The 27471-nt window shown below is 33.0% G+C and overlaps 1 protein-coding gene across 1 annotated transcript; it reads left to right on the top strand.

Annotated features, from left to right (window-relative positions):
* The first annotated feature begins 7432 nt into the window (after positions 1 to 7432).
* Positions 7433 to 12639, top strand: LOC131044982 (probable LRR receptor-like serine/threonine-protein kinase At1g67720). Its single transcript, XM_057978481.2, has 15 exons — positions 7433 to 7829; positions 8299 to 8848; positions 8936 to 9417; positions 9698 to 9833; positions 9950 to 10022; positions 10154 to 10221; positions 10331 to 10402; positions 10534 to 10602; positions 10715 to 10905; positions 11016 to 11218; positions 11343 to 11466; positions 11547 to 11615; positions 11706 to 11892; positions 11996 to 12104; positions 12182 to 12639. Exons 1-15 carry the CDS (start codon positions 7748 to 7750, stop codon positions 12440 to 12442), a joined length of 2676 nt encoding a protein of 891 aa, XP_057834464.2. The 5' UTR covers positions 7433 to 7747; the 3' UTR covers positions 12443 to 12639.
* The last annotated feature ends 14832 nt before the right edge of the window (positions 12640 to 27471 follow it).

Raw genomic sequence — 27471 nt, forward strand, 5'->3', positions numbered from 1 at the left:
TGCACACCATCACTCTTATTTCCTAGAATTTTCTCTTCTGAGTGATTCAGCTGTACATACCGGTTGCGACTCTTCTTGGATGCTTCCTCTAGTTCAATGTCAGACTGACCTTCATCATCTTTGTCACCAGAGTTATCATACCGACTGATCTATGGTTAGCATCCTTTGTGCATATCCTCATCAAATTTTACATGCACACTCTCAATGATTCTTCTTATTCTTTTGTTGTAGCATTTGTAGGCCTTACTATTTGATGAGTAACCAAGGAAGATTCCTTCATCACTCCTAGATTCAAAACTTCCTAGACCATCCATATCTTTCTTGATAAAGTACTTGGTTCCAAGAAGTTTGAAGTATTTGACTGATGGCTTTTGGTCATACCATAACTCATAAGGTGTCATCCTGTTTTTTGTTCTGAATTGAACCCAGTTTAAAGTATATCCAGCAGTATGAACAACTTCTTTCCAATATGTGTCCAACGGACTGGCCTCATTTAACATGGTTTTGGCCATCTCCGTAAATGTCTTGTTCTTCCTTTCTACCACACCATTTTGTTGTGGTGTCTTAGAAGTAGAGTATTTCCTTCTAATTCCATGTTTTTCACAATAATCTTCAAATTCATTTGATGTAAACTCTCACATCGGTCTGATCTTAGGCATTTTAACCTGCACCCACTTTCTTTCTCCACCATCTTACGAAAGATCTTGAATCTTTCAAATGCTTGTGATTTATCTTTTAGGAAGGTGACCCATGTCATTCTTGAGTAATCATCAATGAAGAGCATAAAGTATCTTTCACTTACAAGTGTTCTTTTCCTAGTTTGACCACACAGATCTGTATGCATAATTTCAAGTGGTCTTGAGGTGTTGTGCTCTTTTGTCCTGAAGCTCACTTTAGTTTGCTTACCTTTTACACATTCATCACAAAATGCGTTTACCAGTTTCATGATGGGTGGAATATTCCTCACACACCCCCTTTTGCTTACTGCAACTAGGCTATCACAATTTATGTTACCTAATCTTTGGTGCCACAACCAACTTTCATCTACTTGTCCTAACATACATTGGGACTCATAGAATTCTTTCATATTATAAACATTTCCATCTGTTCTCTTTCCTTTTGCCACAACTTTACCAATACTCTTTCTTTATCTGGCAACCGATTGAGTCAAAGGTGAATTTGTAACCTTTGTCACACATTTGACTCATGCTCAACAAATTGTACTTTAGGCCTTCCACATAATATACTTCATGTGCCTTAAGTTTTCTATCAATGCTTAGAGTTCCTTATCCCTTTATTTTGATGGAGGAGTTGTCTCCAAATCTTACTGAACCACCATTCCAGTCTTCAAGTTTGATGAATTTCCTTTTGTCACCAGTCATATGGTTTGAGCAACCACTATCTACAACCCATAGATTTTTCCTTTCAGCATGTAGGGCAGTCTATACTATGAGACTTGATTCAACCTTTTCCTTTTCTTTCTCAACCCAAACTGGTTTGGTCTCCTTCTTCTTGTCAGCTGCTATATTGAGCTCAGGTTCAGTTACTGGCTCTTGAACCAGATTTGTCTTCTTCTACTTGATCTTCTAGTTTTTATAAAACTTTACTATGTGTCCAAACTCTTGACAGTTATAGCATTTTACATTTTCGTTTAGGGGAACATCCTTAAAATTATTGTAGGGTACTAGTTTATTCTTTCTACAATCAAAACTCTTATGATCATATCCATTGCACTGATAACAGACAACATTCATGTCCTAGAGTGCATTAAATGGATTTATACTTTCATAAATCATAGAGGGATTATTGATTAATCTGCAGTCAGCTATTCTATGCCTAAATTTGTTACACTAATAACAATAACCATGAAAGTTTGAAAAATACCGGTTAGGTTGTCCTAGTTCTGAATGGAACTGCCTCATTGGGGGTCTTACCTTCATGTTCTTGAGTATGGTGAATCCTTCACAGTCAATTCTTGTATTTCTCCTTGGATCCGCATGTTGGTACAAGAAGTGTGACCTCCAGTTCATTGTTGTATACTGATTTGAGTGGCGATTTCCAACAACATCTACATATGTCTTTTTGTCAATATCCTTGCCTATAGTGAATGTCTTATTTTCTTCACCTATAATTGAAGAGGTGAATATTATTTCTTTGTTGGATTTGTCTTTGTAGGTCAAATTTTGACTCTCTTCAAAGCCTAAGCCACTAGTGTCTCTGGATTGCTTTTGTTTGCTTAACATCTTGTCTAAATCCTTGGTGTTGCCCTCATACTTGCTCTTTATTTTTATTGCTTCCTTACTTTTTTCAAACTCCTTTCTGAGATTTACTACTTCTTCTTCCAGCTCTTGATTCTCCTTTTCCTTCTTTGTCAGATCAAAGGCTGTAGCTTCACTTATCCTCTTAGTTTCTTCCAGCTACAATTTCAAGTCAGATATAACTTGATTAGACTCATCCAAGGATTGCTTCAAGAGATCTTGTTCATCTACTACAACAAGCTTAACCCTCTTGAGTTATCTTCTTGTTTTACTCAATTCCTCAAGAGCACTAATAAGCTCACTCTCCAAATCCACTTCGGCTTTAATATCCTCCTCTTCCTCGTCTTCATCAACTGGTCTATCTAGTGCCATGAAGAGATTGACTTTTTTGTCATTCTCATGGTAATCATCTTCTAATGCATTTTCTTCAACTTTTGTGTCATCCTCAATAGCATATAGGTTGTTCTGGTTTTGGTAGCCTCTCCTTCCTTGGCAGTAGTCATTCCTTTCTCTGTCTTTGCTGGAAGATCTTCTAAACTCTCTTGTCTCATCTCCACTAGTTTCTTTATGAAGGCAACTTGCAGCAAAGTGTCCTACCTTCTTGCAGTTGAAACATTTAAGTGGTAGCTTTCCTTTGTACCGACCAGATCCTCTTTTGAGCTTCCTGACAAAGTTTTCTACTTCTGCATCAGAGTCTTCACTGGATTCTCTATGAGTAGCTTCTTATTTTCCCTTGTTGGTGATATTCAATGCTGCTTCTTTCCTTGAGGAAGTATCATCAGTTGTTCTCATCTCATAGGTTGTTAGAGATCCAAATAACCCATCCATTGTAAAGGTCTTCAGATCCTTGGCTTCTTCTATTGCAGACACCTTAGTATCATACTTGAGTGTGAGAGATCTAAGTACCTTCTTGATAAGAATCTCATTTGCAATCTCTTCTCCAAGCCCTCTAATAGTATTCACCATTTCATCAAATCTATGAAGATAATCTACAATCTTTTCATCATCTTTCATTTTGATGGTTTCAAGTTGGCCCCTTTGTGTTTGCAACTTGGCTTCTTTGACTTTTGCATCTCCTTCAAACAACTTCTACAATTTGTCCCAAGTCTCCTTTGCTAAAACATAGTGCATGACTTTGACATATTCATTATCAGACAGTCCGCTCAAGATAGCATGTTTGGCCTTTGTATTATTCTCATACTCCTTTTTGGCATCCAGATCAGAGGGAGGAGCATTAGGAACAACATACCATTCTTGACAGACATCCACACATCAAAACCCAAGGAGGAAATATAGGTCTAAATTATTTTTCTCCAGAAGGCATAGTTAGATCCATCAAACATGGGGGGCTTTTGATGAAGTAGACTCATTTCTTGCCATTGTGTTCAAAGTCCAGAATCTACCCAAGGTTTAAAGATAATCGGGAACTTGGCTCTGATACCAATTGTTGAACATAGAATACCACTAAGAGGGGGTTGAATTAGTGGTTCCTAAGTTATTTGACTTTCAAATAAACTTCAGAATATTAGTTATTCACTTAAACACTAAATAGTCAAACTGGTAGAACAAGAAAGAAAGCCAAAGAGACCATTCACACAAATGTAACTCTCAACATCGGATTTACGAGGAAAACCCAATGTGGGAAAAACCTCGATGAGAAAAGCTGCTGGAGACTACTTCTCCAATCCAGCCTCATGGGTAAAACACTAAATTACAAATACTTAGGGTACCAACCCAAGGAGCACCAACCCCTGCACCAGGCTTCAACTTGGCAATGTATATTGAAATATTATTTGAATACAATTAAGTCTTCTCATTGAAAATGAATTCTGCAACTCTTTGATCAAATAACGCATTGCAACTTGACAATCTTTTCTCCTCCATAGAATCTGACACTACCAGTTATGAGATTACTTTCTCTAATTCTCATCCTTTGTTATCCTTCTCTCCCTTTCTCACACAATCTCTCAACACTCTGTGTCGCACTTGGATGTTGTTTTCTCTGCCACACCTTGTCAGTTAGGCTCAAATACAAAACTATAGTTATGCCAGTAGAATCCTCTCACCAGTATGCTCGCTCACATACACTATGACTTTATTAGATCTATTTCTAAGGCTAGCAACTCTTCTCTTTTACTAACTCTCTCTTTTCTCTTCCTCTTCTCTACAACATCAACATGCTCTTTTTCGAGCTCTCCTTTTTTATCCTGTGATTTCCTGCTAGAAAGAAATTCAAACTTCGAAGTGGTTAGGGTTTCCTCTTCAAAACACAATATTCATGAGATCCAATCTAGCCTGTCTTGGATCGATCACCTATCCTTCATGGATGCATCTGTACATGGTTTCCATTATCTAATCCATATTTGCTGAAAATAGCAATCTCGAACAAGATCTCCTGCCTTGAAATTTGTCGATATATAAAATGCTTCAGTTGTTTCCTTTTAGAGGTCTTCGTGAATCATTTTCCTTTTCATTAATCCAAGCACCAACTACTCCCTCACCTTCCTCTATCATTGTCAATTAAGTCCAATTGGGACTTAATCAAGAATCTCTTGTTAGGGGCATTTAAGCCCCTAACATTCCAAGATATTATCTTCATTGGGCTAGAGGGGAGGCATCAACTCCCCTCTTTTTACAATTTGGAGTCTGAGAGACTTTTCCCACAACAAACTCCTTTTGAAGGCTCCTTTTAGAAGCCAAGGCTCTTGTAACTGGCGAACTAAAAGGCTTTTTGGACCTCTTCTTCTTCGAAGAATCCAAAGAAGCAAGAAGAGTTGATTGGATACCAACATCAATCTCCAATTGAGTCTTAACATGCTTAGGCTTACGACGCCTCTTTGCAGGAGTAAAAAAAGGAGAAGCAAGCAAAAGTGGGGACTGAATCAAAGGTAAGCCATCTAGAGGAGCTGTTCCAACAAGGTCCTTATCCTTACCTCGACCCATGCACTCATCCCTAATAGCATGTGATGGATACCCAAGAACAAAGGGAACCAAAGCCCTTTCTGGATTGAGCAATTTTGAAGGGTTACTAATAGGGAAAGCAGATAAATCATTGTCCAGCCTACCTAAATCAACTTTACTCGAGGTTATAATTTTATCAGCCAGATCAGAATTTAAGACAATGTTATTATTATTAACAATGTTTTGCACTTGAGTAATAAGATCATCATCCAGAGTGATAAGGGGACTATTAGTATCAAAAGAGGGCTCATTAGAAACCAGCTTAGCAGGGTTAACAGGGAAAGAAGAACCCTTAACACTCAACTTATCTTTTTCCAAACCCACACATTTTGCGGGCAAATTCCCAACAGCTTTAACTTTACCCACACAAATATCCTTATCCAGGCCCAAGACTTGTGAAGGAATAGAACAATTAATTGAATCTTTATTAATTCCAAATGAAACATTTTTATCCAAAGGAGAGATGACAAGTGAAATGTGAGAGCCTTTTAAAATAGTTGGCACAAAATTCCAAGAAAAGCATTCAGGATTTTTGTCAATAGAAGAATCTATAGATCTGGAAGCAAATCTAATCTTTTTCAAATAAAAAAACAAAGCTGAGTCCATAACAACTGAAGAATGAGCAAATTTCAATGAATCTGTCACAAGGGTTTGATGCCAAATACCAGCAGAGGAGTGAATGTTACAAGTTCGAGGAGGGGACACATTCACAACAACAAGAACACAAATTTTAACCAAAAAGTAGTCATCCTCAAAAATAGAGTGCGATATTAAAAACTTGCCAAAAAAATCCCCAATTTTCTTTAAAATATCCAACTCAACAAATTTAGAAGGCAGTTGAGGGAGTTTAAACCAAATAGGAATCTGTTTAGAAGGAACCCAAGAGGACTCGAAGAAGGGCTTCCAGATTTCAACAAAGACCAAATTTACCCAACCAAAAAATCGAGACCTCTAAAGCCTCATCCCTAGCTTCAAGAGAATCAAACACAACAATAAAATCACTTGTAGACAAAAATTGGAAGTACAAGGTTCCATACCAGTGCGAGTGAATCCTACATTGAAGCTTTGAAAGAGGAATAGAGTCTCCCCAAACCTGGATAATGACCACTAAAGCTTGAAGATCATGAGCCTTTTTCCCCAAAAACATCAAAAGAATCAATCGAAGGTACTAGAAGCCATACAGAGTTTGACTTTAGAGACATCTTAGGATTCGGCAGAGGGCGAACAACTTCCTTTGATTTTTCCTTCCTCAAAGAGGCACCCAACATCTATTTTACAGGGCCAACCCTACATTCCGTATTTGCCACCCAATGTCGTGCCTTATTAATAGCTTGGGAAGCCCTAAAATTTCCGACCCCCGAGCCATACCACCGAACACCAAGAGCCTTTGACCCTCTTATATGGCCTCATCCCTTTGACTGTCGAAAAAACCATTGAAAATTGCCAGAAGATGGGAAAGAATGGAAATCTCGCCTAACATTTTTAACCCAAGGCAAACCCTCATTCCCCACACGAGCACCATGGAGAGGAAGACCAGAAGAAACATTATGTCAGGCAGCCATGTCCACCCACTGACCATTCTGAAACACCCACTGAGGCACATGATCCATATTGGTGCCAAAAGGATCTTCAGGGGGATGGGGATCAGCGGCCACTTCATCTCCCCAACCAAACTTCAAACCCTCCTCCTGCATGATGAAAATTCACAAGTGTTGTTATGGAGAATGCATTATCAATTATATTTTATTGTTCATGAATATTTGAGTTGTTTTTCCTAGGAAGTTTATGTTTTCTATAATTCCAATGTATATGATACTTTTAATAGCATTGTATTGTATATCCTTTTCAATAGAGGATTGTATTGTAAAAGCATGAACAAATTATAGACTAATCTATTCAATTCTGTAGGCTAATATGAACATTATTATGCCATCTTGGAAACCATAGAATTGTTTAATTTATGGGTTTTCTACATGTTTTCTTTCTTATCTATAGATCTTGGTAGTCTTGAAAAGCACACACTCTTTCGTTTAGAACCTTAATGACACCCAATTCTATAGGAATCATGTGAATCTCTACTTTTGTAGCTTTAGTGATGCTAAAAAGATAAATAAAAGTCCATGCATCATGTGAATCTCTACTGTTGTAGCTTTAGTGATGCTAAAAAGCTGAAAATCCAAGCATCTTTTTGCTTTTGTAATATCTTTTTATGATAGAGCACAAGATTGAAAAAGTGACCTCTAGACAAGCTTTTTCAGTGTAAGGATTCTGGTCCAGAGAACCAGCCTCTGGCCCTGCCTTGCCCTGTTATCACACCTTGTAGCCTAAGCAGCATCCTTTGTCTTTTAGCCTTCAGCCCAAGCATTCTACATGTTTCCAGACACTTCAGATTGTGGGTCTTTGTACATGTTTCCAGAAACAGATCTGATGAAACCAAAGTTATTCTTCCAGTCTCTGGCAGGAACCCTTGTTATAGTAGCTGCCCTTTATATTTTGATCTTATTGATTGCCTGCTTGCATCGATTATCATGAAATTCACAAGTTCAACCTTGTTAGCGATCACAGCTCTCATTGGATTATTCAGTCTCTCCACACTCACAAATCCAGATGGTAAGTTATGATTTGTTCCAATACATTTTTACGATAGTATATTTGCCTTGAATAAAATACTTTTATTTTTTATTTTTACCAGTTTAGTATCTACGCTCTGAATGTTAAATTAATATTTTTAAGGATTGTATTTAGTTTTGCTTTTTGTTATTTGAGATTAAAACAAGGCTTTATAAAACTATCACTATATCGGTGGTTGTAGACAGAGAACCTTGAGAATAAACGGTAAACTGTTATTATTTTTTGTATGCTAAGCGCCTCAAGATTGCTGTATGATACGTTTTTAATCGTTTGTGAGATTTATTTATTTATTTGAATTTCTGATTGTTTAGTGTTGTAAGTTATTCTCGTAAGTTTTGCAATTGGTTACAAAGAACGAAGAACAGTGGTTGAATTTTCAATTCTTGAAATTTTACTTTGATTGAATAAATTTTTACCCTGATTCGTGCTGGCGTTATTTTCAATGAAGGATTTCTGAGTATCAGCTGCGGCGCTTCAGAGAACAGAACGGGTGAAGAATTCGAGTGGATTACAGATTCCTTATTCATCAACTTCAGAAACAACTTCACTAAGCCTCCATTGAGCACTATTGCTCCCTATGAGTATCAGTCCGTGGCTTATTTTACAAATCTGGAACTAAATAAATATTGTTACTTACTCCCCGTGATGCCTCATAAACTTTTACTAGTAAGGACTACCTTTTTATTCGGAGGATTTGAAGATCTTCCTTTAGCAAGCATCTTTGACTTAATCATAGATGGAATTAAATGGCAAACAGTCCGCTTGAAGGCTTTAGACCAAATTTATTACTACTTTAACGAGATCATCTTGCTCCCCAAAAGTGAGACTCTGAGTTTATGCCTGGCCAGAAATTCACAGACAGAAGATGGTAACTATGTGTTCATTTCAACCATTGAGTTGAGGCCGCTACAATCTCCAATGTATAATTCCACTGATTTCAACAACAATGCTTTAGTTTACTTCTCTCTTAGAAGTTTTGGTGATCATGATTTTTCAAGGTAAGTAGAATAATGCTTCTGTTTGGACGTGAGTTTTGAATCTTTTATAATGGCATTATAAAGGTTAATGTCCTTGTGGTGTTACAGGTATCCAGAGGACCGGTTTGATCGCATCTGGCTTTCTCCTGCGGTATCGACAACCACAACGAATATCAGCACGAACTCCTCTTTGAAGACAAGCTTGTGGAACCAACCACCTTTATCTGTATTAGAGTATGCCATTGCAACGCAAGTAGGGGAAGACCTATTAATTCCAGTAGGGTCCCATTATTTTGTACCTGACAACGGCTCTTATTATATTGCTCTTTACTTCTGTAACATCATTAACGAGACAAGCTCTTCAAGGAAGCAAACCTTCCAGATTTTTGTTAGCAATCGTAAAGTATCAGAATTAAAGTTTCCTTCATACCTAAACTGTCGGGAATGGTATCAGATTTTGAAGCTTAGCCCACTGAAATCTATTGATATAAGATTGCATCCCTTAGAAGGATCCGACATGAGGCCATTCATAAATGCAGCAGAAGTCTATCGAATTATAGACATAAACTATATTACACACACCGGAGATGGTACATATAAGTTTCATTTTCTATCGACTTTGTTGAACTCAATAAATTAAGAGGCACTTATCAATTTGGTTCATTTATTCATTATTAGTTTCTTATAGAAGAGCTTATCGATTTCCTATATTTTTATTCCAAAATAATAATTGAGGCAGCCTACTTAGATAGGGTCTTTAGTCCTTCAGTTCCATTATCGTCACGCTATTATTAAATTTTTAAGGAGGGAACTATTTAGTACTATATTTTCTTCTCATCAGCGCATAACGAATTAAGGTCTGTGTTACAGTACTTGCTATTAGGAAAATAGCGAACACAGCGAATGTACCAGATGATTGGATAGGAGGAGATCCTTGTTTGCCTGCAGGTTTTCCAATAACCGGTGTCACATGCAACGAGGAAAACCCCCCGCGGGTGATTATTGTGTAAAATTCTTTCCGTAAAAGCCATTAAATTTTGTTAAAACTCACAGCAATGAATACATTACGTGTCATTTAGGCACCAAAAGCTCTTAACCCGTATAAATTCCAACTATTTTCAGGAATTTAACAAACAGGGGTCTAATTGGCCACATACCTCCAAGCATAGCCAACTTAACCGCAATAACTCAGTTGGTAAGACTTCCCTCCCCCTCCACTTGCCAGTTCTATTTTTGAAGAAAAGGTATACATTCTATTTTTCTATTTATAGATATGGCGCCACTCAATTTAATAAGTAACTCTTAAGTTTATATTGTTTGTTTTAGCTGTTAGGAAACAATAATCTGTCAGGTTCTATTCCAAACCTCAGCTCATTGAAGAACCTTAGAAAATTGTAAGAGATCCTCAACCGTTTTCTAATATATACCTTATTCTTATATACATAGATCAATGAGAAAGGTAATTTGTATGTATTGATTTTTAATTCGCCTTGCATATTGAAGGCAACTGCAAAATAATCAGCTGACTGGGGATATTCCAAGTTCATTGGAGAAACTGCCCATGTTGAATGAACTGTATGTTTACTCAAGATTTCTTGTCTTTTCTCACAATAATTTTATGTATATTTTTAATGGTTTAGACAAAGTAACGTTTACTGGTACTTAACGGAGCATGTTTATAATTAGTAGCTTCGCTGTTGATTTAGTTTCTTGCAGAACAACAAATTAGATGGAGATGTACCACCTGGTTTGATTAAGCCGGGTTTAAACCTTCGGTATGAGGACACCCTTTCTTATCTTTTGTCTCTTTGAATTCAAAAGGAGGACTAGACACATAATTAATTATCTTTAACCTTCCGAATCTTAATTGTTCACTCTACGCTACAGAGTTTATCCTCAAAGTAATTCTCCAATAAACAAGGAAAGAAAAGAAAAAAGTTCCATTATAGGACTCACTGTTGGCTGTTCGGTTCTGTTAATCACTTTGATATTCGGGATTTATCTATGGAGGAAAAAATATAATCGAGGAAATCTCACCACCAACAATTTTATTATGCAACCTCAACATTCATGTACAGGTCTTTTCTGAATTCCTGTGACTTGCAAAAGGTTTATTCAAAATCAATTAATATAATTTCAACTCTTCTATCTTCTTGGAAACCATTGTTTTATTTGTCTTTCGAAACAGATGAAGATGACCCAAATGAATTTCACAAGCTGACGGTAGAATATACTGAAGAAGATATTAAAGCAGCTACAAATAACTATTCTACACTCATTGGTAAGGGAGGCTTTGGATCTGTGTTTTATGGTAAACTTTCAGGAAATGAGGTTGCAGTGAAGGTACTTTCAACGGATTCATTTCAAGGAAAACAAGAATTTCGAAATGAGGTTTTAACTTTCTTCACAAAATATTGAATGTTTTATTCAAGACAAGAATTTTCTATATATCTGACACTTTTACTTCAGCCCAAATTGCCCATTAAACGTATGTTACTTGTGTTGTTGGCTTCAGGTATCTCTCCTTTCAAGAATATACCATAAGAATCTTGTATATTTCATTGGGTACTGCAGAAAACCTATTGTGGCGTTAGTATATGAATTTATGGAATGTGGGACGTTGATGGATCATTTACACGGTATTATTTATTTCATATTGTTGTGAATAAAATTAAATGCGATCATGGTTTAGTAAAACGAATTACTGTTCTGTTTGCAGGCCCAGCCAAACTAGAGAAACCTCTTGATTGGCAAACCAGGGTCAACATTGCTCTCCAAGCAGCAGAGGGTAATTTGTTTAAACAATTGGTTTCAATATTTATGGTTATTGCAAGTAAAACTGCTCTTCTACATTACAAAGGTCTTACATTGTTTGCAGGTTTGCTATACTTGCATGAGGGTTGTAGTCCTCCAATTATACACAGAGATATTAAGTGCAGTAATATACTTTTGGATAGACGAATGTTTGCCAAGATATCTGACTTTGGTCTATCCAAGTTGTTAGACAGCTCCAAAAGCTATATATCAACTAATGTCAAGGGAACCCTCGGCTATCTGGATCCTGAGTATTTTCCTACTTAACCTTCATATTATCTTTCCATCAACCAACTAATTAGTTTAACATTCATTAAATGATTGACAATACACTAAATTTGGAATTTGATGCAGATATTTTGGATCATCATCGTTAAATGAAAAAAGTGATATCTATAGTTTTGGTGTGGTGTTGTTGGAGATTATTTCTGGTGTACCACCCAAGGAAGGAACAGTCGAAAGGGTAATTCATTTAATATTTAATCTATTACTGTTCTCATTAATAACCAATTTGTTGTCCTCACCTTCTTTATTATGCAGGCAAAAGAATTACTTACATGTGGGAGACTAGTAGACTTGATGGATTCTTCATTAGGTGGTCGATATAGCTTAACATCTGCACGTAAAGTTGCAGAGATCGCATACAATTGTGTGGAACGAACATCAATAAACCGACCCACAATGAATACTGTTGTGAAAGAGCTAGCAGAAGCGAAGGCATGTGTGTTAGATGATAACGGTGAATCTAGATTCATTTTGAGTGGATCGTCAAACGTACTTGACATGCCTGAAGCTAGGTAGCCGTAAACTTATGAATCTCCTTTAGTTGTGGAAAGATGCCTACGTAATGGTGTTTTGTATTATAGACTTTTAGCTCTAATATGTATTATATTAAATAGACGTGGATCGGTTATGGACGATCCCAAACATAATCAATATTGAAGAGTGATGCTTATTTTATTTGTTTAGTCTATACAACTTAATATCTTTCAAGTTTATGTCGCTTGTCTTCCAAATTAAAAATGAATCAGTTTTTTATTACAATTTTAAATAGTGAAAGGTAATAATTTAAAATCTATAATATTAAAATATTTATGGGTAATTTATTTATAATAATTAATAATAATTTTGTAGTGTATGGTGATTAAGATTTTTATAATATATCATTATCACATTAGATTTTATATTTTTATATCTATTTGATATTGTGCAGTCTCTACTTCTTTTGGTCTACATTCAAATTAGTACCTTTCAAATATAAAAGTAGTTACATTCGTACATATAAGTGAAGATAAATTATCTTTAGATTCCTATTCCATAGATTGCATTTATTGTTATTTGATCTTTTATGAGCAACTAATATTTTTATCTATTCTTGATTTTAAGCATGTCCATGTGTTACTATTTACAATTTATAAGAATAGAAACTACATAGAAATATTTGATTTTTTATGAGTGACTAATATTTTTATCTATTCTTAATTTTAAGCATGTCCATGTGTTACTATTTACAATTTATAAGAACAGAAACTACATAGAAATATTTGATTTTGTATGAGTGACTAATATTTTTATCTATTCTTGATTTTAAGCATGTCCATGTATTACTATTTACAATTTATAAGCATAGAAACTACATAGAAATATGTGAAATTTTATTCTCTGTATTTTCTATATGAAATCTATCAAATGAATTATCTCAAAATTATGTTGAGGATGTTTTTCATTAAATTAAGTATGGATGTTGTTTCTACGCTTGAAAATGTCACATGTATTAAGCTAATTAGCCAATAAGAACGAATCATCAAATCTCAACTAATTAACAAACAAACAAACATAATCAATGAAAATCAATACAAAATAAGAAATGAATTCAAATAAAAACTCCCTCATTCTGCATCTTTGCTTCCATTGTGCTTCTATAATTTGAGTGGTTGGTGGCTCTCAAGTATTGCACCAATTTCTTGCATACAATTACTTTGAAGACTCTGATTTTGTGATTCTAGACTGAATTGAGAAAAGAGGTTGAATTGTAGATTCTCAACACAAATGAGGTGAGAATTTGAACTCAAGTGTTGATAGATAGATAACTGATTTAAATTGATCAGTGAACTCAATTGATTGATATGTTAACTTATTTGATTGAGTAGTGAACTCAATTGATTGACCAGTAGACTGAATAGATGGATAAGTTGACTAGATTGATTGATTAGAAGACTGAATTGATTGGATAAGGAAGTGAATGGATTTGTGAGTTAAAAAGGATGATTGACTAATTAGACAGCTGATTTGATCAATCGGTTCTGATTTTAGCATGTGTTGTAGGAATTTGAAATTGAATTTGATTTTCATTTTCAATTTGGATTTGAATTTGTTCATTCGAATGCTGAAATGCGCATGAAATTAACTGAAATTCAGAATTGATGAAATTTGAATTTGATGATTTGAAATTAGATGAAATGATATGAAATTCGAATTTGGGAGAAATGAGATGAAATTAAATGAAATTAATTGGAATTATAATTTGGGGATTTGGAGGAATTTAATTAATTAATTGAAATAATTTAAATGAAATCTTTTAAACATAGGAAATTGAATTAATTAAATAATAAAGATTATTTAACTAAGAAAAAGATCATAATTAATTAAATAATTGATATCTAATTAATAATTGAGATATGGTTAACTCATTAAAATAATTTGAGAATAGAAATAGAATAATTAGAAGTGTTGAAGGGCGGTGATTAGAAGAAATAGTTAGTTTAATTAAATAATTAAAGAATTACTTAATTAAATAGACTACTAATTAGTGTAGAATTAAAGAGACATTTTTAAGTGTCTACATTTGCCCCTCTTTGAGACAATGTCGAAATGACATTGTTTCAAAGAAAATAGAAAAATTTTGCCCTAGTAATGCGAGGGTATAATGCCCTCTCGAGAGATTGTTTGTGCATTGAAGACATGAATGATCTCTCGAAAAAAGAAGAATGTTAGATGAAAGATAAAGAATGGTTAACTTGATGATAGGAATGAGTTTGATTATAGAAAATAAATGATTGAAGTGATTTGTAGATTGATTGATTTGATAGGATTGGATTGATAAGATTGATAGAATTGATCTGATTGATCTAATAAAGATAAAGTCTGGTTTCAGGAAGGACACATCCTGTATAAGACAAAAATGATCAAAACATCTAGTTTCAAGAATGATACATCTTGTATAAGACTGATCTATCTGGTTTTAGGAAGGATACATCTTATATAAGACAAATGATATATCAAAAACGTCTAGTTTCAAGAAGGATACATCCTGTATAAGATGTGATAGATAAAAATCCTTGAGTTGCTAAAAGCCAATTATAGATGAAGGTGAGGAATAATTGATCAATAGATAGAATAGTTGATATGAGAAAATAATAGAATTATAGATGAAAAGATTGAAATTAAGTGATGAGAGAGATCATGTTAGATGAAAGAATGATTGGAAAGAATGATCAAGTAGAAAAATGCTTGATGAGAGAATGATCTGAAGAGACAATCAACATGATCAGATTAAAAAAATGAAATGATATGATTGATGATGAATAGTCTTCTTGTCTTTTATTTATAGTGCAATACATTTTCATCATTGAGCCTTATTATGTAACAATGAAGCTTTGTACACCAGGGTATAAAGAACCAAGATGCATAGATATCTCATTGCAAAGAAACAAACACATTGTAGACAAGGAATGAACCCCCCATTCTAGGAATTATGCTAGGGGTCGAGGTATGTGTGACATTCAGAGGCTGAATGCTCCTATCACAGACACCCACTAGAGTAATTTCCCAAGCATTTCATTGGTTCAAACCATAAACAACAAACAAAGAAAAGGATCATGCCCATCACGGCTCCTCTAGTCACTTTTTGGACATCCTTGAATAGCTAAAAGCAATGATCTTCTCTAATTTGATAAAAAGAGTCAACCAAAAATAAACAAAACTCAATAGTTAGACTGATTGTGCCTTTGCTTTTATATGTTTGATGTGATTTTGATAATGTCTGGTTTCAAAAGTTTTGGACCCCGTATAAGACCGATCTGTCTAGTTTCGAGTGTACTGATTCCGTTTAAGACAAGATGTTGATCACATTGATAGTTTGATAATTCGATAGATTAGATAGTTGATCAGTTTGAATGTAGATGTTTTGACAATATAGTTATATCTTTTGTTTAACTTTGTGCAAAGCATTTGTTGGATATCTACTAAGGTGTTGGATTCTTGAGAGACAATTTATTGCAAGTTTTTTAATTGATATTTGAATGTTTTTTGGATTTTGTGGATTGATATTGATTTTTTTTTACTCTTTTTATATGTTTAGTATATTTTTCAGGACTTTATCTAAATGTTTTTTATTTTTTTCAGGACTTTATCTGAATGTTTTGAGTTTTTAGGATTTTATCTAAATGTTTTTGTTTGATTTTGATTTTTTTGATGTTTTTGTTTGATTTTGAATTTTTTGATGTTTTTGGTATTGATGAAGCATGACCTGCTATTAATTGATAAAGATAAGACTAACTTGGAAAAAATCCAACAGTCATACTGATCTATGTCATTTTTTTGATTTGTGTGTTCACTGATAGGAATGTCTTGTTTCAAAGAGTGAGTACCCCGCATAAGACCGATCTATTTGGTTTCGAGTGTACCCTTCCTTGTATAAGACATGTCGATGTTTGATAGAGTTTGATTGATTAACAAGACATGTGATCAGTTTGATTGTAGACTTTGAGAGTTTGTCTGTTATTGATTTAATTTGATAGATGGTCCATGCTTTCTTGCTTTGATTTTTTTTTTTTTTTTTAATTTTTCATGACATTTTGTGAATGTTCTTGATTTTTTCATGACATTTTGTGATTTATTTTTATTGATTTTTTCATGAATTTTTGTGAATGTTTTTGATTGATTCATGAAATTTTGTAATCTTTTTTGATTGATTTTTTCACGACTTTTTGTGAATGTTTTTGATTGATTCATGAAATTTTGTAATTTTTTTTATTGCTTGTTTCATGACTTTTTGTGAATGTTTTTTATTTCATGAAATTTTGTGAATGTTTTTGATTAATTTTTTTAGGACTTCATATGATTTTTAGAATTTTTTTCTTTTATGCCCCTAAGTATGCAAACCTATGAAGATAACATGATGTTGCATAATGCGGTGGAGACAATGGATTTTTGATATGAGTTATGCTAATGCAAGATACATGAAAAAAATGTTGTTCCTATTTGAACAAGGATGAGTGTGTGTGTCTTTCATTCTAGAATACACTAATTGGATTAAAGGTATGAAACATTTCAGAGATAGGAGGTCAATCCATTCTCAAAAGACTTAGACCATCCATCTTAACACACTATGTAACCAAGATTTATGAATGGAGGCATGGAAAACTTCTCCATCAATTCTTGAAATTTTGACCTTCTTTTTCTCATGTGTGTGCAATTGAGTTTATTCTGACTCTTATAACCATCAAAGACCCTTCAAATCCTATGTGGCTAGCTATGTGAGTTATTTTGACTTGAAAAGCAACTTGGATAGAGCCTTGCTACCAACAATATTTTAGGACTCCGATGAGGTTATGTACTATAATCTCTCAAACATTGCTCCATTTCCAGTAGGCATCCAAAGCCCTGATGGAGTTACTCGCATGTTCCCATAGTCAAGGTTTTTTTGCTTTTTTTTGTTGCATTTGTATGCATTATATTTTAGTAATAGATCATTTTTTTTGTTTTTGCCTTGAGATTGACATAACCCTTTTTTCTTTGATTTTCTTGCCTTGAATTGTAAGTAATGAAACCTACTTGGGTATGACAATTATAGCAGCATTGAAGCAGAATATTGGATTTTTCACTAGCCACATGACCAACTAGGTATCTATAATGACTTAGAATTTTTTATTAATGTGTGAGATATAGCAATCGATAGATTTTGGGTAACAAGACTTGATAGTGAAACTTCTACCCAACTGAGGATAGAACTTAATCACAAGGTGACATTGAAGATGAATGACTAAAGGCCTTCTAAGAACTTCTTGAACAAGTATCTAGGAAATGAGAGAACCTTTGTTCCTTTTAGTGCAGACAAGTGAATGACTCAGACAATCATCATGTTAACTGATGCAACTATATGAGAAAGTAATAATGATATGTAGCTATATGTTGTGCAATGGTGATATGCAAGCAACTATGATGCACTCTGGAATGGAGATATGAAATGCACTAAAGAAATATGCAGTACTGAAAATTGAAATGAACCCACCCTTAGATGTAATATCTTTTTAGGTGCATGTTGTTATTGAGTTGGTATGAACTTTATGTAGATAATTCATTGGTCTTTGTTTGAAGAGTTGGATTAACCTATCTTTTTCAACAGGATATTCAACTAGGAGTATTTCATGTATAATGACTGCTATAGCCTCCTTATTTTCAAACCACTTTAGTTGTAGTAAATCTTCTTGCCCCCAGTCTTTCAAGTGTGGGTATATGAGGAAAATAGATTTTGGTTTTGAAGTTGTGATATGAGCAGGTGTTATGCATGTTTTTATTGATGCACTTGAAGAGTATGATGAAATGATTTGGGTGTTGATCTCATTAGCTTGTTTTATGCTTGTTTCTATCATAACATTGGCATTTGATGATGGTGCATAGACCATTGTTGACAAGTTGCCTTGTGTAGTATGATCTGGATTGTTGATTTAATTGATAAGGGGTTCATGAACAACTTGTGTATTGGAATCATGAGAGAGACTAGGAGAAATGTTAATGGGATCTTATTTAGGAGGTCGATGTTGGATGGTACTTGAAAGAACATCTTTCTCTTGAGAAACAAGGGTGTTATTATGAGTGGAATAGAAAATAATGAGGGGATCATCATAAGATTCTTCCTAGGTGGAGTCTTCATAAAAAATTGGGTAGGATGAAAATTTTTGTTCTTGATCTTGATTTATTTCATGACTGATTTCTTCTGATTTTGGATTGTCCCTTTGACATGGGGGAGTTTGCATGGGATATTTTTGGAAGGTTTCAACCTTTTGACTTGATGAGAAAGGATTTTGAATGAGACTCTCTAAGTCATGACTTGGATTGGATTTGTGCTATGGATACTCCTTGGGAGATTGTTCTATTGGATGAAGATAGCATGGATTGGTCTTGTGCAACTTCAAGGGATGATGAATTGGTGGATAGATGTGGTTGATTTGGACTTTGGTTGAAAGGGATTTGATTTTGGTTGGAAGGAGTATGAATTTGGTTGAAAGAGGTTTGATTTTGGTTGAATGAATTTTGATTTAGACTTTGGTTGAAAGGGGTTTGATTTTGGTTGAAAGAGGTTTCATTTTGTTTGAATGAATTTTGATTGAAAGGGATATTATTTTGGTTGAAAGGAGTTTGAATATTGGGTTGATATGATTCGTATGATAGATATGTTAGGTTTAAAGAAGGTTGACATGACTGTAATGTTGGTTGAACTGAGGTAAGAATGATTTTGCTGAATAATGAAGGTTGGCATGTTTGAATGGTCTCACAAGAGGAAGAAGGTTGGCCTAATAGTGATTCCCTCATGGTTATCACTTCTCTCATCATATTTTCTAACCAGCCTCTATGGTTGCTAGGACTAGTCATGTCTCTCATTTGTTATTGCAAAGTATTGACTTGTTGAGCTAATATTTCTATGGATGGCGATGGAATAGGAATGGAAGAGATGAATTCTTCACCTTCCCTACGAAATGCATAATGCCAATCCATGATGTTTGTTTCATTGGTTTGAACCTAAGATCACAACATGTAAGATGTTTTCTTCATTTATATAATGTTGCAAAAGTTTGATTTGATGTTGATATTGACAAGCTTGTTTGTTGTAGGGTTTTGATCTTGCTGATATTGAAAATTGACTTTGTTGAGGGATTTGATCTTGTTGATGTTTTTTACAAAACCTTGGTTGAGATTCCACTTTGTTTTTTGGTATTTTCTAAAATGTTTGAACTTGGTGAAATCTAGTAAAGGACACAACAAACACATCAAAAATAATAAAACCATGAAAAGAATACTTGTTTAAGGAACTTTTTTCAAATTCCCATGAATGTTGGACTCTTTTTAAAGACCTCATTTTTTTTTGGTTGTATTTGGGCAATTTGATATCACATTAAGAAGACTCTCCTAAGGTCAAAAGGTCACAAGTATTATCACAATATACATCTTGATACTCCGTTAGCTCAAACAGCCCTGTCACACCCTAGGGTGCCCCCATTTTTTTTTCTTTTTCTGGAAATTAGACCAAAGAAGATTGCTCCTTAATGGGCCCATTATCCTGGGAGATATATGGTGAGTGTCTTGGGGGTAGATTCTTCCCCACCCTTGCACTGTGATAAAACAAGTGTCTGGTTACTGACTTAGCTTGGCTTCTAATTTCTATGGTGTTTAGATAGGGTTGCATTCGAGTGGTCACAATCAGCAGCGTTTTACACTCCATTGAGGGAGATCTCCCTACCTATAGAGGTTACGCTCTATAGATTTTAACACACCGTATAGGCACTGACGGAGGCATAACATCATTGTGACAACATGTAACACTCGTTGTGGCTTTATCCATTGGCCACTTAGGTCTGTCCCCTCTCACTGACATTAATGACAACTTAGGAGGGCAGGCCTTCTAAAGGATTTAAATGGGAAAAATAAAGGAAATCATGAAAGAAGAGAGTCTGGTTTTTTAATCACCCATTGAAGGGGAGAGAATAATACCTATCCCTTTGAAGACACGAAAAACAAAATTATTTTTACCCTTTCGTTGCAATGATTTTCTATTCTAAGTGGAGATGTTGCTCCACACAGACATGGTGTTCATTTTAACTGTCATAGCAATGATGAAAGTTGTATTGTTCTTTGTTAAAAGCACCAAAAAGAAAGATTTCTACTCTAACCCAGTAGAGAAACTAACATTAGTCAACACATGGTGGGTTATCCAGCCTAATTTTCTAGTTACAGAGTTTTGTCTTTTTACAGACAGAGAGATATTTTGGTAAAAACCAGAACTGCAATAGAACAGAAAATGAAAAACTGAATCTATCAAATGCGACTTACCTGCAAAGAAAATGCGAACTGATATTAGATCAATTGTGATATGATGACTTCTCAATTGTGAAATGATATGAGATCAATTGCTCACTTTTATTTTCTTTTTTGAAATTTTTGAATTTAAAAATTTTTAACAGAAAAACATAAGGAAAAGACAGAAGATAGAAGGGTTATTTTGCAATGGTATTGTCCCACACTACTCGATCCATCACATTAATTTCGTTGAAGAATTTGTACTTGATTAAAAAATGGTGGATGGTCCTATGATACTGAGCAATCTCCTCTTTTTCTTTGACCTCACAGGGCTCCACTTTTAGCCTTTGGTAAGCCTTTGATAAGCCTTTTGTTGTCTCCTATTTTGGTTTTCCTTCCTTGCACCTAAAATTAAAAATCTCACCTTTACTATCATTGGATTAGATACATTTTATATGCAGAAATAATTTTTTCCAGAATTTAATAAAATTTCAGGGTTAGATGTGCAAGACAAAATAATGCAAAAACAACACAATTTTTTTTGAATTTGCAATCCTCTAGACTAATTGGGGTCTATTTAAGCAATTGTTATATGATGTCATAGAAATTGCGACATGTTATTGATAAATGCAAATTTCTGCATATGCACTTGCGATATCCAGTTTCCTATGCACGTACGGATCTACCAAATTTATCAAAACAAAAAATGAAGGTTAGAGTGTTTCACGTTGGGTTCACCATTGTTTCTACGCCTGAATGTCATATGTATTAAGATAATTAGCCAATAAGTATGAATCACCAATTCTCAACTAATTAACAAACAAACAAACATAATCAATGAAAATCAATACAAAATAAGAAATGAATTCAAATAAGAACTCCCTCATTATGCATCTTTGATTCCATTGTGCTTCTCTAGTTTGAGTGGTTGGTGGCTCTCAAGTATTGCATCAATTTCCTGCATACATATACTTTGAAGATTTTGATTTTGTGATTCTAGATTGAATTGAGAAAAGAGGTTGAATTTATAGATTTTCAACACAAATGAGGTGAGAATTTGAACTCAAGTGTTGATTGATCGATAACTGACTTAGATTGATCACTGAACTCAATTGATTGATTTGTTAACTCATTTGATTGAGTAGTGAACTCAATTGATTGACCAATAGACTGAATAGATGGATTAGTTGACTGGATTGATTGATTAGAAGACTGAATTGATTGGAGAGATAAGTGAATAGATTTGTGAGTTAAAAGGGATAATTGATGAGTTAACTGATTAGACAACTGATTTGATCAATCAGTTCTGATTTTAGCATGTGCTGTAGGAATTTGAAATTGATTTTGATTTTGATTTTCAATTTGGATTTGAATTTGGTCATTCGAATGCTGAAATGCAAATGAAATTAACTAAAATTCAGGTTTGGTGAAATGTGAATTTGATGATTTGAAATTAGATGAAATAATATGAAATTAGAATTTGGGAGAAATGAGATGAAATTAATTGGATTTATAATTTGGGGGATTTGGAGGAATTTAATTAATTAATTTAAATAATTTAATTGAAATTATTTAAACATAAGAAATTGAATTAATTAAATAATAAATATTATTTAACTAAGGAAAAGATCATAATTAATTAAAAAATTGATATTTAATTAATAATTAAGATATGGTTAACTGATTAAAATGATTTGAGAATAGAAATAGAATAATTAGAAGCATTGAAGGGCGATGATTAAAAGAAATAGTCAATTTAATCAAATAATTAAAGAATTACTTAATTAAATAGATGAATAATTAGTGTAGAATTAAAGAGACATTTTTAGGTGTCTACAGATGTTATTAAGGACGTTAGAATCATTATTAGTAATTACATATGTGCAGGATCATGGGGGGGCCACAAAGTGGCGATTCGAAAAAGAATTTGCTTTTCATTAGCCCAAAAATGCCTAAATTCATGTTGACTTTTTAGTTGTTTTAGGTGACAATACATGTAGCCATGTCAAACACCTTAGCAAAACAAATATCAGATCGAGGATCAAATATCAGATTTGTTTCCAAATATTATATCTATTATGTGACCGAGATTGAAAAAAATAATTTATATTCATATATATTAGTATATTATAACATAATAATATATATATATATATATATATATATATATATATATATATGTATTATTAATATATTAATATATAGTTATATATTAATATATACTAATATATACGTTAACATATAAAACTGTCGATATTTAAAAAACAAGAGCATATGTCAACAAACAGATATAGGGTGTTGGATCCAAAATCCAATCCAATATCCGATATCCATTTTCTACGACCATAAAAAGAAAAAATAGATCCGTCATGTGTTATTTTCACTGATAGTGACTTTGAAAATTAGTAGTAAAATCCATCCCTAATTCGATCAAGGGTAGGTAATTTAAATTTTTCTTTCTTTTTTGTTTTCTTTTTTTCTATTATTTTAAGTTTTTAATTACTAACTAGGATTTCTAATATGAATTATAATTTGTAGATTAATTATTTTTAATTTTAAACTTCAATCAGATAACTTATGGCTGATAATCCAAATCTTACACCTCCAAATCTTCTAACACCAAACACTCAATCAATTCAAGATTAATGGTTTTCTTATATATTTAATTTTTTTACACCGAAGGCACATCCTTTATATGAAAAGGACTGGCTAATTTTTAGCATTAACAGTAATATCAATACAAGACGGTTCAAATGTTTTGAACCGTCGATTGTAAAAGTTTCAGTGGTGCGGATTTTGTGTGAAATGGCATGGAAGAAACTCGAAAGCCTTGTAAAAGTAAGTGGAAGACCTGTTTTCTGCAGTGACGTGTCATCCAAGAAACAAAACGGAATGTGATAGTTCTTTATATGAAAGGGACATGCCATCTTATGGACTGCAATCATTGCAGGATACACACAAAATGGATATTTTGATAAAGCTTTAGAAATTTTTAATCAAATTCAATTGGCAAGTGTACATCAGAATTCCATTCCAGCATCCTCCCTGCCTGTGCCAAATTGGGAGCTTTGGAACAGGGTATGGACATCCATCAAAGCATAAGGGAAGGGGGGATTTTTATTAGACGGTACAAGTGCGATTGCCTTGGTAGACATATAAGCTTAAGTGTGGAAGCATAGGCAACGCATGGAATTCCTCAAAGAGATGTTGTCGCATGGAATTCAATGATTCCAGAATATGCACAAAACGGATTTGTTGATTAGGTTGTAGAAACTTTTAAGCAAGTGCAATTGGCAGATACAAAACCAACTCCAAAATCTTTGCCGGCATCCTCCCTGCCTATGCCAAAATCGGAGCTTTGGACCAGGGTATGGATATCCATAACAACATAATGGAAGGGGGATTTTGGTTAGATATTATGGCTGGAAATGCTCCGGTGGACATGTATACAAAATGTAGATGCATATAAAAGGCAAGTGAAGTGTTTGACAAAATGCCTCACGAAAGGTGGTTTCATGGACTGCAATGGTTGCAGGATATGAACAAAATAGATTTGTTGAAAAAGCTTTTAGAAGTGTTCAAGCAAATGGAATTGGCATATGTGTAAGGCCACCTACCTGCACCAAAATGGGAGCTTATTATTGTTTAAACTCATTATTTAGAACTTATAGCAGTAGGATTTAATAAGTAATTAGTGCCATATCATATATAATTTGGTCTTTGAGATAATCTTTTAAAAACCTAAATATTTCTTATGGTTTGATTTTCTATTTTCATATCTCATCATATATAATTTGATCTTTGAGACAATTTACAGATTTCTTATGGCTTGATTTTCTATTTTCACATCTGATCTCTACTTTAATTTAATGGTGTCTTTTATTGTGATGAGCATGTGTAAGAATTTAATTCAGGAGGGTAAGGAAGAAGGCAAGGAGGTGACACTTTTGGGAAAGATGAGGTATAGTAAAGAGTTTGAGACTAGCGATATGATGCTAAAGAATTTCTTTTCTTATTATGAGAAAGACATAAAGAATTTGAATTTGCACTTATGGGTCTTTAGAATCTAAAAATTAGATAAAAGAATTAATTGGCACCCTACACAAGGAAAATTTAGTGGGAAAGAAACATCAAACTTTCTACCAGATTATCTATCCAATGTATTCCACTTTATAAATATCTTAAATCAAATCTCCCACAACAAACTTTGAATAAGGAAGTGGAAAAAGATAATGCTTAACCAAGACATTTTGTATTACAAAAACATCTCTTTACCGCCTCTCTCTATCACTTATTTCATAATATAATGCCGCAAACTTTCTCACAAGATATTAATTGAACCAACATTGGATGAACAATTTTTTTCATTGTAAGTGACATTCACACTATGCATTAAACACCAATATGTACACAAGGTGTCATGACAAGCACACCGACACACAGGATGACATCACCACTGCATCAAGCATGGTGCCACAAAGAAAAGGGCTTCACTACTAATAATGTGAAAGGTAATTGTTAGTTTTTTTGCACAAACACTATCATTTTTTAAATGGCCTACCAATTGAACTCATGTGTTGCAAAAATGCAATTAATAGACCAAATATTATCTAATTGCTCTTCCACACCTTTTTGGCATACCCATTGCACACCAAGGTGCAATTGCTAGTTTTGATTATTTTAAGATTAGAAGTGTTAATGCTTCCTTAAATTCATAGAAATTATTATTTAATTTTTTTGTCAAAATGATTAAATGTTAAGGCAAGATGAAATTTGGATACAAAACTAAATATGTTAATATATAATTTTTTAGAAAGATTATTTTTTAGTATTTAAGGAAATATATAAAATTAGAGAAAAAAATTATAATTCAAGATGATGTTTTTTAATTAAAATTATATTTCTATCTTATTAAAATTTATAAAAGAATATTAATTATATCTTTTCTTTTTAATTTTAAAAATTTAATAAATAAATAGGATACAATATTTTTTATTAATTAAAATTTTATTGTACTTTCAATTTTTTTATCAAATTAATTAATATTTTACTTCAAATGTCAATTTTTTTAATATCTTTTTGCTACATTTTTATGATGAATAATGTATTTTTATATTTAAAATTATGATATACAATTTATAAAATTATTCTTTTTTGCTCATTTTATTTATGAACAAGAACTTTATAACTTTTTAGAAATCATTTATTATGGAGAAGTTTATATTATTTTTAACAACTGGAAATTATTCAAGCATCAAATTAGGTGTTTCATATAATAATATATAATCAATAATACATTACTATTATGACAATGTAAAAACATAATTAAACATATTAATATAATATTAATTAGATAATATAAGAATAAGATAAATATTAATAATAATATTATAATATTACAAGAAAAATATAAGAATAATATTAAAATGTAATATTAAATTATCATATTTAAACTATTATTTTTAATTTTGTTATATAAATTATTTATTTTAAAATTTATTCATCAATTAAATTTAAATATTAAATATTAGTATTTATTAGTATCTGTCCTTAGTAATATTAGTTGTTGATCAATTAGAGCATATTTAAATATGAATTAAATGAAAAAGATATGCATTCATATTGGAAATAGATTATTTTCTACAACATTTTAAAATGGAAACAAAAATTGTTATTATTTTTAGTTGATTATCATTTTAAGTTTGATTGCTTAAATCAAACTAGATGCCCATTCACCTTAAATTAGATATCTATTTCCATGAAGATATTTTTGTCTCACATTTTTGTTCCTATTTTGTCACTGAACCTTTCATTTTCATGCAACTAAAGGCAAGGGCTTGCAATTATTTTTATGAAGGAAAATGCAAAAAAGAAACATAACAACCACTATTGAAAACCTTTGTGCACATGTAAAAATCTTCTCAACACATAGTTAGCTAAGAAAATTGTGCACCCTAGATCTTCCATGAGAGGTACAACACCATATTGAAACAACTCTTATGTTAAACTAAAAAACATAATCAACCAAATAAGGCCACCTACTGTATTCTTCATATTAAATGCATTAGACACAAAGTGGTTAGATCTGCAACAAATAAACAAATAAACATTAATCGTGTCTAAAGGTATACAAAATGCAAAGAGGAAGCATGCTTACAAAAGAAGGAGAAAAAACTACAATATCAATACAAAGCTCCATGGAAAGAATAAATTATCTCTACCTTATCACGTGGCAATTGTAAGAAGAATATGCAACAAATAACAAATGGTTAAACATACACAACCAATATTAGATTTCGATATGGATCTGACAACTTAAATTGCCATCTTGTCATCTCATGAACACTTGTTTTGAAATGCATTACCAAGTATGCATCAAACGTGGATAGAACATCTTAGTGTTTTGTTGATATGCTAACAAGAATACAAAAAAAAGTGACAAAATATAGAGGACCCAATCCTAATTGCATGTTAAAAATACATGATAGAAATTGTCTTAGACCATGATATAAGAGCATGAGAAACATTTCATATGTTCTAAAAATTGCCCCTTGTCATTTGTAATTGACGTTTTACATTTGAGATTTATACCCTCCAATATATTATTAAAAGTATATTTTACTATTGGCATAACCATTACACCTCATTTGAATACAAGTTATAGCTATATTAAGTCATTCTTTCAAGTAGACTCATAATTAATTGAAAATTGACATAACATGCTTGAATTTCACTAATACATTATTATGCATAAC

Source organism: Cryptomeria japonica, chromosome 1 (assembly GCF_030272615.1).
Source record: "Cryptomeria japonica chromosome 1, Sugi_1.0, whole genome shotgun sequence".
Taxonomy (NCBI): Eukaryota; Viridiplantae; Streptophyta; class Pinopsida; order Cupressales; family Cupressaceae; genus Cryptomeria; species Cryptomeria japonica.

What these genes read in the sequence shown, in the direction of transcription:
- LOC131044982 (XM_057978481.2), top strand. Translation starts at nt 7,748, where the DNA reads ATGAAATTCACAAGTTCAACCTTGTTAGCGATCACAGCTCTCATTGGA. An exon ending in GGTGATCATGATTTTTCAAG is followed by an intron (nt 8,849 to 8,935) that starts GTAAGTAGAATA and finishes GTGGTGTTACAG; the next exon opens with GTATCCAGAGGACCGGTTTG. An exon ending in ACCTCAACATTCATGTACAG is followed by an intron (nt 10,906 to 11,015) that starts GTCTTTTCTGAA and finishes CTTTCGAAACAG; the next exon opens with ATGAAGATGACCCAAATGAA.